The sequence below is a fragment of the Oncorhynchus masou genome, chromosome 12 (assembly GCF_036934945.1).
Source record: "Oncorhynchus masou masou isolate Uvic2021 chromosome 12, UVic_Omas_1.1, whole genome shotgun sequence".
Classification (NCBI taxonomy): domain Eukaryota; kingdom Metazoa; phylum Chordata; class Actinopteri; order Salmoniformes; family Salmonidae; genus Oncorhynchus; species Oncorhynchus masou.
Genome location: NC_088223.1, coordinates 32698711 through 32715338, shown reverse-complemented (window position 1 = coordinate 32715338; position 16628 = coordinate 32698711). Strand labels below are relative to the sequence as shown.

The 16628-nt window shown below is 44.5% G+C and overlaps 1 protein-coding gene across 6 annotated transcripts in view; it reads left to right on the top strand.

The window, feature by feature from the left end:
- The first annotated feature begins 10469 nt into the window (after positions 1–10469).
- Positions 10470–16628, top strand: part of LOC135549873 (A-kinase anchor protein 9-like) — a 123588-nt gene continuing 117429 nt past the window's right edge. For all 6 annotated transcript variants that reach the window (XM_064980242.1, XM_064980241.1, XM_064980238.1 and 3 more), the window contains exon 1: positions 10470–10725. In XM_064980242.1, the coding sequence (XP_064836314.1) occupies positions 10678–10725 (48 nt within the window). In that variant the 5' untranslated portion in view covers positions 10470–10677. The remainder of the gene's footprint in view (positions 10726–16628) is intronic.

Here is a 16628-nt window from a genome sequence, read left to right as displayed (position 1 = left end):
GCAACAATTTGGGAGTGATTGGGAGTCCCATAGGGCGGCGCACAATTGGCCCAGCGTCGTCTGGGTTTGGCCGGAGTAGGCTGTCATTGTAAATAAAAATGTGTTCTTAACTGACTTGCCTAGTAAAATAAAATACAAATATTTTGCATGTGTGTGGCTGGAAGGGCATAGGCCCACCCACTTGGGAGCCAGGCCCAACCAATCAGAATTAGTTTTTCCCCCACAAAAGGGCTTTATTACAGACGGAAATACTCCTCAGTTTCATCAGCCTTCCGGGTGGCTGGTCTCAGACGATCCCACAGGTGAAGAAGTCGGATGTGGAAGTCCTGGGCTGGCATGTTTACACGTGTTTTGCGGTGTTTCGTCCGGTTGGAGGTACTGCCCAATTCTCTAAAATTACGTTGGAGGTGATTTATGCTAGAGAAATTAAAATGCAATTCTCTGGCAACAATTCTGGTGGACATTCCTGCAGTCAGCATGCCAATTGCATGCTCCCTCAACTTGAGACATCTATGGCATTGTGTTGTGTGACAAAACTGCACATTTTAGAGTGGCCTTTTATTATCTCCAGCAGAAGGTGCACCTGTGTAATGATAATACTGTTAAATCAGCTTCTGGATATGCCACACTGTCAGGTGGATGGATTATCTTGGTGAAGGAGAAATGCTTTTCTCTTATGCTTTTTGTGCATATGGAACATTTCTGTGACCTGTTATATTATCTCATAAGACATGGGACCAACACTACATGTTGCATTTATATTTTTGTTCAGTATAGTAGTGTGTAAATGCTAGCATTGCTAAGAGCAGCTATCAGCTAGCTAGCTAACTACTCTCCCATTGACAAAGCATGCGTTGTTTGTACCACATTGTAAATGCTTTTTCAATAAATTGATTTATTTGTGGAGCTAACTACCTAAACAATAAATTATTGAAGCAATAAGAGGGTGTGGTATATGGCCAATATACCACAGCTAAGGGCTGTTCTTAGCCACAATGCAAAGCGGAGTGCCTGAACACAGCCCTGAGCGGTGGTAAATTGGCTAAATATCACAAACCCCTTAGGTGCCTTATTGCTATTATAAACTGGTTACTAACGTAATTAGAGCAGGAAAGATAAATATTTTCTCATACCTATGGTACACGGTCTGATATACCACGGTTGTCAGCCAATCAGCATTCAGGGTTCAAACCACCCAGTTTATAATGAAGAGTTTGGTTTCTCCTTTACCACACACTGCATTCCATTTCCCAATTACCAACAAACGAGGAGTAGCAGGCAGTTTGTTTACATATAATTCACTTCAGCGCTCTATCACTGTGGATGCAGTTTGTAATGCCATGCAATATATAGCAATACGCTAGGTGGCGCCATTAATTTTCTATAAGAGGTTTATTGGTATAAACTGAGAATATTTGTGTTACTGCCTCCTTGGCGGGTATTTATACACATTTCTATAATTCACCCTTGCATTTTCTGTCAGACTTATAGGCTATAGTTGGCTTTCTTTACCATATGACAGAGTTGTATAAGCGTAAAGTTATGCTGCTGTATGTTTAAAGGCCCAGTGCAGTCAATTGTGATTTACATGTGTTTTATATATATGTCCACATTATGAGGTTGGGATAACACTATGGAATTGTTAAAATTATGATAATGCCCTTTGAGTGTAAAAGCTGTTTGAAAAGACTGCCTGAAATTGAAGCCTGTTTTGGTGGGATGGAGTTTTGGCCTGCCCGGTGACGTCAAAAAAACCTTTCCACCAATAACAGCTTGTTTTCAGATTTTCCCTCCCCACTCAGATCACTCCCAGACAGACCTATCAAAATTCTTGCTTGAGAAATTGTTCTTTGCTAAGAAGCTATTTTTGTTCATTTTTGACCATTTTAATTGAAAACAATCACAATAAGGTACTTTATTGTTACCTAGAAAATGTTTTGATATTGATAAAAAAAAACTGCTGCATTGGACCTTTAATAACTAAATTGTGTCTGTAGACCCAAGGAAACAAAATAGGCCTGCCTTGGACCAGCTTTTCAGTCATATACAAACACTTTGCAAGTACATTGCCTTGACTCTCTAAAGAGAATGAAACAGGAAGGTCCATCCTTGTGTTCTTGCCTAAGTTATACTCATCTAAATTGGGGCTCCCTAGTTACGCAGCGGACTAAGGCATCACATCTCAGTGCAGAGGTGTCACTACAGACCCTGGTTTGATTCAAGACTGTGATTGGGAGTCTCGTAGGGCGGCGCACAATTGGCCCAGTGTCGTTAGGGTTTGGCTCAGGTAGGCCGTCATTGTAAATAAGAATTTGTTCTTGACTGACTTGTCAAGTTAAATAAAGAAACAATTTTAATAAATTCCATGTTTGAATGTTTCAAATGTTTTACTGTTGATCATGGCGTTCAAGGGGTACAATGACTAAAATGCACTTGAGATGGTCACCTAGCCTAACCACAGATTTATTATTAAAATAATATTTTTGATAAATGTCAGCAACTCCTTGTGTATTAATGGCCATCATGACCAATGACTCCTCCAATCAGCCCATCTCAAGGCTGGAGAATGAGAACTATCAAGATGTTGTTTGGTATTAGACGATGAGGCACAAAAGGCCCTTGTACTTTATTCATGCCAAAGTTTCTATTGTCATGTGCACAAGTACAGTGAAATGCCTTTCTATTCCAGTATCGCAGCACGCCACTGTCAGCTGTCCACTTCAGTTCCAATCGATGAAGCTCAAGGGTGCAACAGCAGGAAGAAGTATCAGCCTCCATCTCTTCACCTAATTTATTTGGGGATTTCAACCAGATACCTTTTGGTTACTGACCCAATGCTTTTTACCACTAGGCTGCCTGCCAGCCCAGTGTTTGGAATTCAGTTCATAGAGAGCATAGAGAGTTTATTTCTGTTTACTTGATGTATGGCTTCTGTATTGGTGATCCAGAAAGGCACAACACCAATACATTTGGTTCCAAGATGGCGTAGCCGTTGGATGTGTGTTTTGTCTTGTCCCGTCCTGTCCCATGTAAATATTGTTTTTCCGTATATATTTCGTATATATTTTAATCTCACTTTCCATCTACGGACTGAATATACTCTCCTGCAACCCACCTCACCCAATGTGGTAAGGATCTGCTATTTCTATACATTTGAACCGGAACCCCAATCAGAAGCCACTGCTAGCGGTCTTCACCATTAACTCGGACACCAGCAAGCCTCAGCTCAGTAAATACCTGCCAGTCTGCACAGGGCAATATCAACCCAGAGCATATGGGATTGCTTTTTCCCTACTACATCTCCCGATTCCTACCGCAAGCTCTGAACCTTTACACCGGATCATCGCAGCTACAGTGGTTCCTCCTTTAAAAGTTGCAGCATACTGTGGCACGTCACTTAATTCTCAGCCATTTCTTCTGTTACTGCAAGTTATTGCAAATTTGAGCACCAGGGGGCATCTTTGAGAAGCATTTGATAGAATTCCGTATTGGCATTACCAGAGAATTTAAAATCTTTTTTCGTAATAACATAGTATATTGGATTGATTTTAAGACATTTAGCTTAATGAATTTGATTAATATTATGGTGTTTCCATTCAGAGAAAAATTGTCCGTTTGTAAATTCAGACCGTTTCGCTCTCGGAGCGCAAACTGGACGTTCGGACCGAGGAGTAGGGTTGATTTGAGCGTTTTGGCCTTACAACGGCAGTCAAGCACCCAAGCTAGCATTGGCTAGCTACTCCTAGACACAAATGAGACCACTCTGACCATTTTACTCACCCTAGTAGAGCTGGTAAGGCAGTTTTCGTGTTAACCAGAGTGTTGGTGACTGTAAATGTGCTGCTGGAAACTATTTAATTACGCTTTTTTCCCGATGTTTACTGACACCGGCCAACGGGCGCTACTCAGACAGAGTGCTCTGAAATTCGTGTAGATAGTAGGCTGGACACATACAATTTTTGACAATGTTCTTTTCTGATAAAAACTGGTTCATTGCATCTGCCGTGGAGCCCAGTTTCATAATATGACCATATTTTCCAGCTGCTTGCCGTCGTTTTGAAGTAATCGCAAAAAAAACATGCCTTATTTTAGTGCATTTTTCACCCTGCCAGCTCCTATTAGTTCTATTGAACACCGTATAAGAGCGTCTGCTAAATGACTTAAATGTAATGTAAATGTGGCACCAACTCGAACGTTCTTCCGAACGTTCTATTCCCAGCTTATTGTTCAACGTCACAATGACTGTTTCGCTATAGTTGGCAATGAGACCTGCTCACGTTGTTTTATAGTTAAAATGTAACAAACAAAAATAATATTGGAACTCTACGGCCTTCCCGTTGTTTCCTATGGGGGAAATATAGGCATGTCTGTCTATTTCGTCAAATATCTCGCAATGTGTATATTTAGATTTTTTTAAAGTCGGGTGTAACCGGTGTGAAATGGCTAGCTAGTTAGCGACACAAAGGAAGTCAAAGCGGACACCTACAAAGATGACATCTCAGGTAAGCAGCACTGGGCTGTATTGACGTATCCTATAAAGCTGCTGTTTTAGATTGAACGGTCATATCTTAGTTATTGTTTTCATATCTATAAAAAATAAGCTGTTTTCTTTACTTTCAGAGAGCAAGCTGATCAAGGGGTTGAACATGTAGACATTGCCAGATGTTCACTGTCCGAGGAACAGGCCGTGGAAGCTTTATTGCTGGCAAAAGTGTCCATAACCAAAGGTAAGTAAACTGTTGTGTGTTATTTTTCTCCATCTCTGCCTGTCTTGTTGTACCTGTCTCACATGCATTAATTAAAAACCCTTAAATGTCAGCTGCTAATTTTCAGATTTGACACCACATGAACACAGCCATTTTCACTGGACTATCTGTTGCTGCCAAGTCATGATTTCCCTGGGGGTTAGCCTTGCAATAACCAAGTGGTGAGACACATAGCCCTCTATATTTAAATGTTTCAGGTAGGTGTCTCCATCACATGCAGTATCTTCTATTGACATTATCTTCTATTGTTTGTCCTCATGTGTCTGTTTTTCAGCATAAAGTACTCTGTAGCCACTAAGTGCGGACACCAGGTGAAACCATACACACACAATTACTGTCACGATTTTCTTTAGGTGAAGGAGAGTCGGACCAAAATGCGGCGTGGCTATTGAGATTCATGTTTAATGAAACACAAATCAATACAAAAACAATAAACGTAACGTGAAAACCGAAACAGCCTAAACTGGTGCAAACTAACACAAGACAGGAACAAGAACAAGGACAATCACCAACAAAACCCAACACCAAACAGGCTGCCTCTGGAGCTGGACGTGGCCCCCACTTCACCATAGTTTAGGCCCCCACCTTGTCCGCTTCCGTGGTCTCCGAACCACGGCGACCCTACTTAAGGACCCCACTGGACTGAGGGGCAGCTCGGGGCAGAGGGGCAGCTCGGGGCAGAGGGGCAGCTCGGGGCTGAGGGGCTCTGGGCTGAGGGGCTCCGGCGCCTCTGGGCAGAGGGGCTCCGGCAGCTCTGGGCAGAGGGGCTCCGGCAGCTCTGGGCAGAGGGGCTCCGGCAGCTCTGGGCAGAGGGGCTCTGGGCAGAGGGGCTCTTCAGACAGGCGGGAGACCCACGGCGGCAGCGCCGGACAGGCGGGAGACTCCGGCGGCAGCGCCGGACAGGCGGGAGACTCCGGCGGCAGCGCCGGACAGGCGGGAGACTCCGGCGGCAGCGCCGGACAGGCGGGAGACTCCGGCGGCAGCGCCGGACAGGCGGGAGACTCCGGCGGCAGCGCCGGACAGGCGGGAGACTCCGGCGGCAGCGCCGGACAGGCGGGATCGCCGGACAGGCGGGAGACTCCGGCGGCAGCGCCGGACAGGCGGGAGTCTCCGGCAGCGCTGGACAGGAGGAAGGCTCCGGCAGCGCTGGACAGACGGGAGCACCTGTACGGATGAGCCGGAGAGACAGCCTGGTGCGGGGGGCTGCCACCGGAGGGCTGGTGCGTGGAGGTGGTGACGGATAGACCGGACCGTGCAGGCGCACTGGAGCTCTTGAGCACCGAGCCTGCCCAACCCTACCTGGTTGCATGCTCCCGGTCGCCCTGCCAGTGTGGTGAGGTGGAATAGCCAGCACTAGGCTATGCAGGCGAACCGGGGACACCATGCGCAAGGCTGGTGCCATGTAAGCCGGCCCAAGGAGACGCACTGGAGACCAGATGCGTAGAGCCGGCTTCATGGCACTTGGCTCGATGCCCACTCTAGCCCGGCCAATACGCGTAGCTGGAATGTATCGCACCGGGCTATGCACCCGCACTGGGGACACCGTGCGCTTCACACCATAACACAGTGCCTGCCCGGTCTCTCTAGCCCCCCGGTAACCACAGGAAGTTGACGCAGGTCTCCTACATGGCTTCGCCATACTTCCTGTGAGCCCCCCCCAATACATTTTTGGGGCTGACTCTCAGGCTTCCATCCACGCCGCCGTGCTTGTCTCTCCAACTCCATTCTCCTGTAACCCTCTTCGCACTGCTCCAGCGAATCCCAGGCGGGTTTCGGCACTCTCCCTGGGTCAACCGCCCACCTGTCTATTTCCTCCCAAGTCGTATACTCCAGACTTCGTAGCTCCTGCTGCCGCTGCCTGTCACCACGCCGCTTGGTCCTGTTGAGGTGGGTGATTCTGTCACGATTTTCTTTAGGTGAAGGAGAGTCGGACCTAAATGCGGCGTGGCTATTGAGATTCATGTTTAATGAAACAAAGTGAAAACTGAAACAGCCTAAACTGGTGCAAACTAACACAAGACAGGAACAAGGACAATCACCCACAAAACCCAACACCAAACAGGCTATGGTTCCCAATCAGAGACAATGACTCACACCTGCCTCTGATTGAGAACAGAGGTTGCTCTTTAAAAGTGCTTTCCTCACCATCTTAAATAAGCATTCCCCATTCAAAAAATGTAGAACTAAGAACAGTTATAGCCCTTGGCTCACCCCAGACTTGACTGCCCTTGACCAGCACAAAAACATCCTGTGGTGTTCTACATGACCATCGAATAGCCCCCACGATATGCAACTTTTCAGAGAAGTCAGGAACAAATATACTCAGTCAGTTGGGAAACCTAAGGCTAGCTTTTTCAAACAGAAATTTGCTTCTTGTAGCACTAATTCCAAAAAGTTTTGGGACACCGTAAAGTCCATGGAGAATAAGAGCACCTCCTCCCAGCTGCCCACTGCACTGAGGCTAGGAAACACTGTCACCACCGATAAATCTACTATAATCGATCATTTCAATAACCATCTTTCCACGGCTGGCCATGCTTCCCCCCCCCCCCGCTTCGCCTTATACCAAATCCAGTCAGCTGATGTTCTGAAATAGCTGAAAAATCTAGATCCCTACAAATCAGCTGGGCTAGACAATCTGGACCCTCCCTTTCTAAAATTATCCTCCGAAATTGTTGCAACCCCTATTACCAGCCTGTTCAACCCCTCTTTCATATCGTCTGAGATCCCCAAAGATTGGAAAGCTGCCACGGTCATCCCCCTCTTTAAAGGGGGAAACACTCTTGACCCAAACTGCTATAGACCTATATCCATCCTGCCATGCCTTTCTAAAATCTTTAAAAGCCAAGTTAACAAACAGATCACCCATCTTTGGACACTGTGTTAACAAACCTCCAAACGAGCTTCAACGCCATTCAACACTCCTTCCATGGCCTCCAACTGGTTTTAAATGCTAGGAAAAATAAATGCATGCTCTTCCACCAATTGCTGCCCGTACCCGCCCGCTCGACTAGCATCACTACTGTGGACGTTTTTGACTTAGAAAATGTGGACAACTACAAATACCTAGATGTCTGGTTAGACTGTAAACTCTCCTTCCAGACTCACATTAAGCATCTCCAATGCAAATTTAAATCTAGAATCGGTTTCCTATTTCAAAATGAAGCCTCCTTCACTCATGCTGCCAAACACACCCTCGTAAAGCTGACTATCCTACCGATCCTTGACATCGGCGATGCCATTTACAAAATAGCCTCCAACAATCTACTCAATAAACCGGATGTAGTCTATCACAGTGCCATCCGTTTTGTCACCAAAGCCCCATATACTACCCACCACTGCGACCTGTATGCTCTCGTTGGCTGGCCCTCGTTACAAATTCTTTGCCAAACCCACTGGCTCCAGGTCATCCATAAGTCTTTTCTAGGTAAAGCCCCGCCTTATCTCAGCTCACTGGTCACCATAGCAACACCCACCTGTAGCACGTGCTCCAGCAGGTATATTTCACTATGCATCCCCAAAGCCAACACTTTCTTTGGTCTCCTTTCCTTCTAGTTTTCTGCTGCCAATGACTGGAACAAATTGCAAAAATCACTGAAGCTGGAGACTTCGGCCCCTCTCTAACTTAAAGCATCAGCTGTCAGAGCAGTTTACCTGTACACAGCCAATATGAAAATAGCACACCCAACTACCTCATCCCCATATTGTTATTAATCTTCTTGCTCTTTTGCACCACAGTATCTCTACTTGCACATCATCATCATAATTTTATTCAGTCCAAATCACAGCCTTGTAGTATTTTTTGCTCAAATGCATTTGTTAGGGAATTCTGTTGAGACCTCATATGGCAGCAGTGGTCATCTGATACAACTATGCATTGTTGTCATTCATCAGCCCCTCTTTTAGCAGGCTTGGGATCCTCAAGACTAAATCAATAGGGAAATAGATTTGAGTGACCAACACTAATGTTCCATAGCCTACTATCAGTCTCTTCTCAGCCTCTCGTATTCTTTCTTCCAAGATCAACTGGAACAATCTCAACCAAAACAACCCAACCACTATAGTTTTACCATCAAAATGCTTGTGTCTTTGTGGACTCACTGTGTTGCAGTTTCCTGATCTATTTGTTGATGCCCTGCAATTGTGGTGGTGCTTGGGTTACTGTGACACTGACATAGTACTCCTCAGAGCCATCCATTATTAAAGGCCAAAAACGTTCTGATGGGCAGCAGGTCTTGCTGAAGGTACTGCACAGACAACAAAAGCTCACAGGTGGGAGCTGAACACCTTTATTTGGGATTCAAAGTGGGTAGCTAAAGATGTCAAAGAGAAGATGGGTGGAATTCAAGATCTGCCAGACCATAAGCTGCACAGCTCCCATCAGCCGAAGTCACAGGCCACCTTCTCCTGCTGCTGCCGGTATGTAGGTCTGTGTAGAAGCTTCAAAGGCTTGGTTTTTCTTTTCTGTGAGCTTTCTTGACCTGATTCACATTTACAATGCTGAATATCAGGGGTTGCCATCATGGCTTCCCAGCACAATGGAGAATCCAGAGAATTTCCCTAAATTCTATAAGTGGTATAACTTGTGATTGGGTTGGGGTGGAAGCAATGTGTGTAAATGTCAAATAGACATGTTCTATGACTGTGATCCAAATCAAATTTTATTGGTCACATACATGTGTTTAGCAGATGTTATTGCGTGTGTAGTGAAATGCTAGTGTTTCTAGCTCTAACAGTGAAGCAATATCTAACAAGTAATATCTTACAATTTCACAACAATACACACAAATCTAAGGAATGGAATTAAGAATATATACGTAAATATATGGAAGAGCAATATCAGAGCGGCATAGACTAAGATACAATTGAATAGAATAGAATACAGTATAGACATATGAGATGAGTAATGCAAAATATGTTAACATTATTAAAGTGCCTAGTGTTCCATTTATTAAAGTGGCCAGTGATTTCAAGTCTATGTATATAGGCAGCAGCCTCTAATGTGCTCGTGATGGCTATTTAACAATCTGATGACCTTCAGATAGAAGCTGTTTTCAGTCTCTCTGCCCCAGCTTTGATGCACCTTTAACCTCGCCTTCAGGATAATAGCCGAGTGAACAGGCAGTGGCTCGGGTGGTTGTTGTCCTTGAATATATTTTTGGCCTTCCTGTGACATCGGGTGCTGTAGGTGTCCTGGAGGGCAGGTAGTTTGCCTCCGGTGATGCGTTGGGCAGACCGCACCACCCTCTGGAGAGCCCTGCGATTGCTGTACCAGGCGGAGGATACAGGATGTTCTCAATTGTGCATCTGTAACAGTTTGTGAGGGTTTTAGGTGTGCAAAGTGTGCTCTCATTTTGTATTTGTTTTAATACCACAATTTCAGAAATAATCATATGGAGAGACCATATTTCATTTAATTTAAAATAGATCTGGTCATTTTAACTGGGGCAATGTGAAATGAATCCTGATGAGCGATTATGCAACCCAGTGATCTTGTTTGCACCTCCACAGAAAAGAGAATATGTCTTTACTCATGCAAATGATTTCAATCTATAATCAATCTATATTTTATTTGTGTACACACAGTATGTTTCCCTCTGTAAAAATAAGAATAAAATAAACGTTTTGAACTGTGACATTCTGACGTTCCCAAAGGGGCGTAGCTGCAGAAAACAGCCACCTATGTGACGTCACCACAATCAGTCTCGTGTTTACGTGGAGAACATGGCGGCGGAGATGTGGCTGAAGCAAGGAGTCGGCTCCTAATGCGAGTTCGTCGCAGTGATTTTACACCGTTACCAAACAATTTTAATGTCAACAGACAGACACTTTCCCCACAGACTCTGAGCGTATTCGCTGACACTTCGCATGAAGCCCCTTTCCTCTTCTCTCAGCCACAGGGACAACGGTAATGGAAGACGAGGAGAGGCAAAAGAAGCTCGAGGCCGGCAAAGCAAAGGTATGATAGCACTTTCTCTGTGTTTCTACTAGTCAACCTTGGGAACAACATTTATTGCTGGGCGTGCTCAGTAATACATTGTCTTATATAGTTTAATTTAGTAGCTGTTTTGGAAGCCCCTTCCGTGTTCCCGTCCTTGTCAGCTGTCACTATTAGAAAACATGTCCCCCAATGTGGATGACAGCCCGGGAGCTTGGGTGTCTGGGTTAGCAAGCTAGCCGGACTTCCTTTGTCATGCGACCCAGCCATTGGCATCTCATAGTAACGTGCTGTTTCCTCCTAAAATCTACCAGTTTTGAAGAAAAGTATGAATGTTAGCCAGTGATTTAAAAGGTTGATATTATTGTGTGACAGGTTTTAGCTTGAGCAAACTCAAATGGTCTCATACATACTTTATTTTATTTTATAGCATACTAACGTTACACTGTAACAACCAGTGTTACAAATAAGTTTAACTGAGTAATGTAAAACAACTTCATGTCATGCAGAAGGGATGGATGTCACACAAACTATTATTTCAACCATCATTGCATTTTCAATACAATTTCGAAGTATCCAGTGAACTGGTACAGTATTGTAGGTATTTTATTAGGATCCCCATTAGCTGTTGCAAAATCAGCAGCTACTCTTCCTGGGATCCACAGTAGCCTACTTTTAAGATGATACGTTAACACACTGTCATAGTCAACTGAGAAGGATGATGAAAATCACGTCACTGCTTTAGTCTAAAAATATAAAAGGGTACTTGGAGACAGATGGAAGGAAAGTATCCTGGACTCTTACTGCAGGTCCTTTCAGAATTTGAGGTTACTGCCTTTGCAGTGTCATTCCTCTGCCTTAATCCCTTGACGAGTTTAGGCCCTAATGCACAATACCGTGACTTGACACCACTCCACCACCCATACCTATGACGCTAGAGGTTTATTTTGAGTCAGTAGTATTTATGCAGTATTTGAAGAGAAGGCTAGATGCTATTGAAAGATGTCAGATTTATAGGCTTTCTCCAGCCAGGTAAACTGTGGAAATAGCAATAGATTAAGAGGAATTAGGCCTACTGGTCCTATTGGTTTAAATGTGTTCAGTTGTTTGTGATGGGTCTTGGCATATGAAGTCTGATTATTTTGTAAGTCAGAAATGTAAAGTTGACCTCTTGTCTATCAAATCTGAACACTAATTTTTACTTGACTGGCATTAGAAGTTCTTCAGGGGGTGGTTGCAAAAGTATAGGCCTAGGCCATCTAAGATTCAAAGAAATGTAATGATTCTCAATTGGGAAAAAGTCTGTCCGCCTCTCCTCCGTGACCCAGAAACCGATAAATGGTTGAGGAGTGTGTTAATTCGTTAGTAGGCTCATGGAGTATTCTCCCCTCCTTGATTACCTACTTCGGTAGAGGATACCGGCGGCAAGCAAGGAAGAGTTTTAAAATCCGCCACACCCTCTTTGAAATCAGCTGTTGTTTTCTCGAAGGAGAGAAACATGTACACAGTAAAAAAAATGATACACTACTTATCCTTTTATCTTTAAAATGTATTGCACAACTAGCTAAATTCGTTTTTATCACATTACACATTTATTTTTAAGATATGATAAATGTAATTTGCCTGATGACGCACGAGTGGAGAAGGATTCTCATTTCATACGAGCGCATTTCCTCGTCTCCGCTCCTCGACTATCTTTTTCAAAAGGAGGAGAGGATGGACCAGAGGAAACGAGGAGTCGAGCAAAACCAATTGAGTCTTCCTATGAACCATGGATGGGCATCTACAGTCCTCTGGGGCCCGATTGGTGTCACACTTTTGCCCCAGCTAACACACCTGACACCAAAAATCAGCTAATCATGATCTTCAGTTTAGAATACAATTAGTTTAATCAGTTGTGTTTGCTAGGAATGAGGATAAAATAACACCACTCCGGCCCCTTAGGACTGGAGTTGCCCATGCCTGCTATAAACCATCATGCATGGCACTTAGACTTCCATTCACTGCGAATGTCCATTTAAAATAGATTTGGTTTGCGTTTTTAAAAAACATATTTTTGAATAAATGCTAAATGACTAGAGCAAACCTAGCCTATTTGAGACCGTAGTAGACCCAGACCGAGTCCATACTTTTCCTGTTTCTCATTCACCCAGGCGGCTTTATCAAATCTCATGGGTTTTACAGAGCATATAGCTTAGCCTTGTAGTGAATTCCACACCATCTTTCTACGCATTCAACAATGACAGCCAGGTCGATAATGCATTTCATATAAAGTGTGTACTTTTCACTCATGAAACAACATGAACATTCTACAGTCAAGTCAACCCCTCTGCTCCATGGTGTGGTAATTGTTCCTCAACAATTGCTCCTTTCACAATTTTATTGCGTGTTATAATATTATACTAAATATTTAAAGGACTGGAACCATCATGTACTAAGTTTGTACCTGAGGAGAATCATAAAACCTATAATTTCATATGTTCTTTGGAGCCCAGAGGCCCAAAAGGCTCTTGCTCAAAAATAATTCAGTAGAGTCCTCTCCATGATCTGTAGTGGAGAACTGTTTTATTTAAATTTTTAATCCGTTATTTTACCAGGTAAGTTGACTGAGAACACGTTCTCATTTGCAGCAACGACCTGGGGAATAGTTACAGGGGAGAGGGGGATTATTAGGTTACTTTGATGGTTTGAGGGCCAGATTGGGAATTTAGCCAGGACACCGGGGTTAACACCCCTACTCTTACGATAAGTGCCATGGGATCTTTAACGACATCAGAGAGTCAGGACACCCGTTTAACGTCCCATCCGAAAGACGGCAGTGTCCTGGGGCATTGGGATATATATTTTTTTTTAGACCAGAGGAAAGAGTGCCTCCTACTGGCCCTCCAACACCACTTCCAGCAGCATCTGGTCTCCCACCAGGAATTGACCAGGACCAACCCTGCTTAGCTTCAGAAGCAAGCCAGCATTGGTATGCAGGGTGGTATGCTGCTGGCATAAACATTAGCATAAACATTAAAGACGGTTATTTAAAAAAATATTATATTTTTTGTTGTTGAATTTTACCCCTTTTTCTCCCCAATTTCGTGGTATACAATTGTTTTAGTAGATACTGTCTTGTCTCATCGCTACAACTCCCGTACGGCCTCGGGAGAGACGAAGGTTGAAAATCATGCGTCCTCCGATATACAACCCAACCAAGCCGCACTGCTTCTTAACACAGCGCGCATCCAACCCGGAAGCCAGCCGCACCAATGCGTCGGAGGATACACCGTGCACCTGGCAACCTTGGTTAGCGCTCACTGTGTCCGGCTCGCCACAGGAGTCTCTGGTGCGCGATGAGACAAGGACATCCCTACGGGCCAAGCCCTCCCTAACCCGGACGACGCTAGGCCAATTGTGCGTCGTCCCACGGACCTCCCGGTCGTGGCCAGTTACGACAGAGCCTGGGCGCGAACCCAGAGTCTCTGATGGCACAGCTGGCGCTGCAGTACAGTGCCCTGTGTATCTAACTTAACGTAGCAGGCGTAAAAGTGTATCCATCCAGAGATCTATATTTAATGACGAGATGCTCATGTCTCCTCCCTAACAATGGGAGTTGTTGTCCCAAAGGCGGAAGGCAGGCAACAAGCTTAGGTCCAAAATAAGCCCATAGAAGCACATTGGGCTTATTTTGAACAGTTTTAGGCAAGAGTGAAACCTCTCGCTTCGCCTCTTCCTCTCTGATCCATCTCTGTCGAAGCCCCCCAAAAATGGTGCAGTGGATTATGGGATTATAGTTTTTGCCACGATTCTGAGCTGAACTAGTTTTTACATTTGCGTAATGAGAAAACTAACTCCCTTCAGCCCAGCATCCCACATAGTTCTTGAATTGTGTTGCAAAATATTTGATGTCCCTCTAGAGAAATGGCGCATTGGGCTCAAAAAAAGGAACTAAATGGAATTCAAGTAATTGAACCGACGTTGGTTCAATAAGTTTTTAAATAACCAAACACCCCCAACACTTTTTTTTGTTAATTGCTCAGCACTACCATAATGACAAAGTGAAAACATGGTTTTAGAAATTCTGGCGAATTTATTGAAAATGAAATACAGAAATATCTAATTTACTTATGTATTAATACCCCAGAGTCAATAGAAAGTTTGAATCACCGTTGGCAGCGATTACAGGTGTGGGCAATGTTCCCTCAATTATTTTTTGGCACTGTGCAAATTTCAAATCTTCTGAGCGCGAACTTGAACGTTGTGAAAATTGTTTTTAATTTTTTTATTTCACCTTTATTTAACCAGGTAGGCTAGTTGAGAACAAGTTCTCATTTGCAACTGCGACCTGGCCAAGATAAAGCATAGCAGTGTGAACAGACAACACAGAGTTACACATGGAGTAAACAATTAACAAGTCAATAACACAGTAGAAAAAAAAGAGTCTATATACATTGTGTGCAAAAGGCATGAGGGGGTAGGCGAATAATTACAATTTTGCAGATTAACACTGGAGTGATAAATGATCAGATGGTCATGTACAGGTAGAGATATTGGTGTGCAAAAGAGCAGAAAAGTAAATAAATATAAACAGTATGGGGATGAGGTAGGTACCGATAGACTATGTACAGCTGCAGCGATCGGTTAGCTGCTGAGAAAGCAGATGTTTGAAGTTGGTGAGGGAGATAAAAGTCTCCAACTTCAGTGATTTTTGCTATTCGTTCCAGTCTCAGGCAGCAGAGAACTGGAACGAAAGGCGGCCAAATGAGGTGTTGGCTTTAGGGATGATCAGTGAGATACACCTGCTGGAGTGTGTGCTACGGGTGGGTGTTGCCATTGTGACCAGTGAACTGAGATAAGGCGGAGCTTTACTTGTAGATGACCTGGAGCCAGTGGGTCTGGCGACGAATATGTAGCGAGGGCCAGCCGACTAGAGCATACAGGTCGCAGTGGTGGGTGGTATCAGGTGCTTTAGTGACAAAACGGATGACACTGTGATAAACTGCGTCCAGTTTGCTGAGTAGAGTATTGAAAGCTATTTTGTAGATGACATCGCCGAAGTCGAGGATCGGTAGGATAGTCAGTTTTACTAGGGTGAGTTTGGCGGCGTGAGTGGAGGTGGCTTTGTTGCGGAATAGAAAGCCGACTCTCGATTTGATTTTAGATTGGAGATGTTTGATATGAGTCTGGAAGGAGAGTTTACAGTCTAGCCAGACACCTAGGTACTTATAGATGTCCATATATTCTAGGTCGGAACCATCCAGGGTGGTGATGCTAGTCGGGCGTGCGGGTTCAGGCAGCGAACGGTTGAAAAGCATGCATTTGGTTTTACTAGCGTTTAAGAGCAGTTGGAGGCCACGGAAGGAGTGTTGTATGGCATTGAAGCTCGTTCGGAGGTTAGATAGCACAGTGTCCAAAGACGGGCCGGAAGTATACAGAATGGTGTCGTCTGCGTAGAGGTGGATCAGGGTATCGCCCGCAGCAAGAGCAACATCATTGATATCTACAGAGAAAAGTGTCGGCCTGAGAATTGAACCCTGTGGCACCCCCATAGAGACTGCCAGAGGACCGGACAGCATGCCTTCCGATTCGACACACTGAACTCTGTCTGCAAAGTAGTTGGTGAACCAGGCAAGGCAGTCATCAGAAAAACCGAGGCTACTGAGTCTGCCGATAAGAATATGGTGATTGACAGAGTCGAAAGCCTTGGCAAGGTCGATGAAGACGGCTGCACAATACTGTCTTTTATCGATGGCGGTTATGATATCTGGTCAGCCTCCGGAGACGGGCACATCGTGCACCACTCCCTAGTATACTTCTCGCCAATGTCCAGTCTCTTGACAACAAGGTTGATGAAATCCGAGCAAGGGTAGCATTCCAGAGGGACATCAGAGACTGTAACGTTCTTTGCTTCACGGAAACATGGCTCACTGGAGGGACGC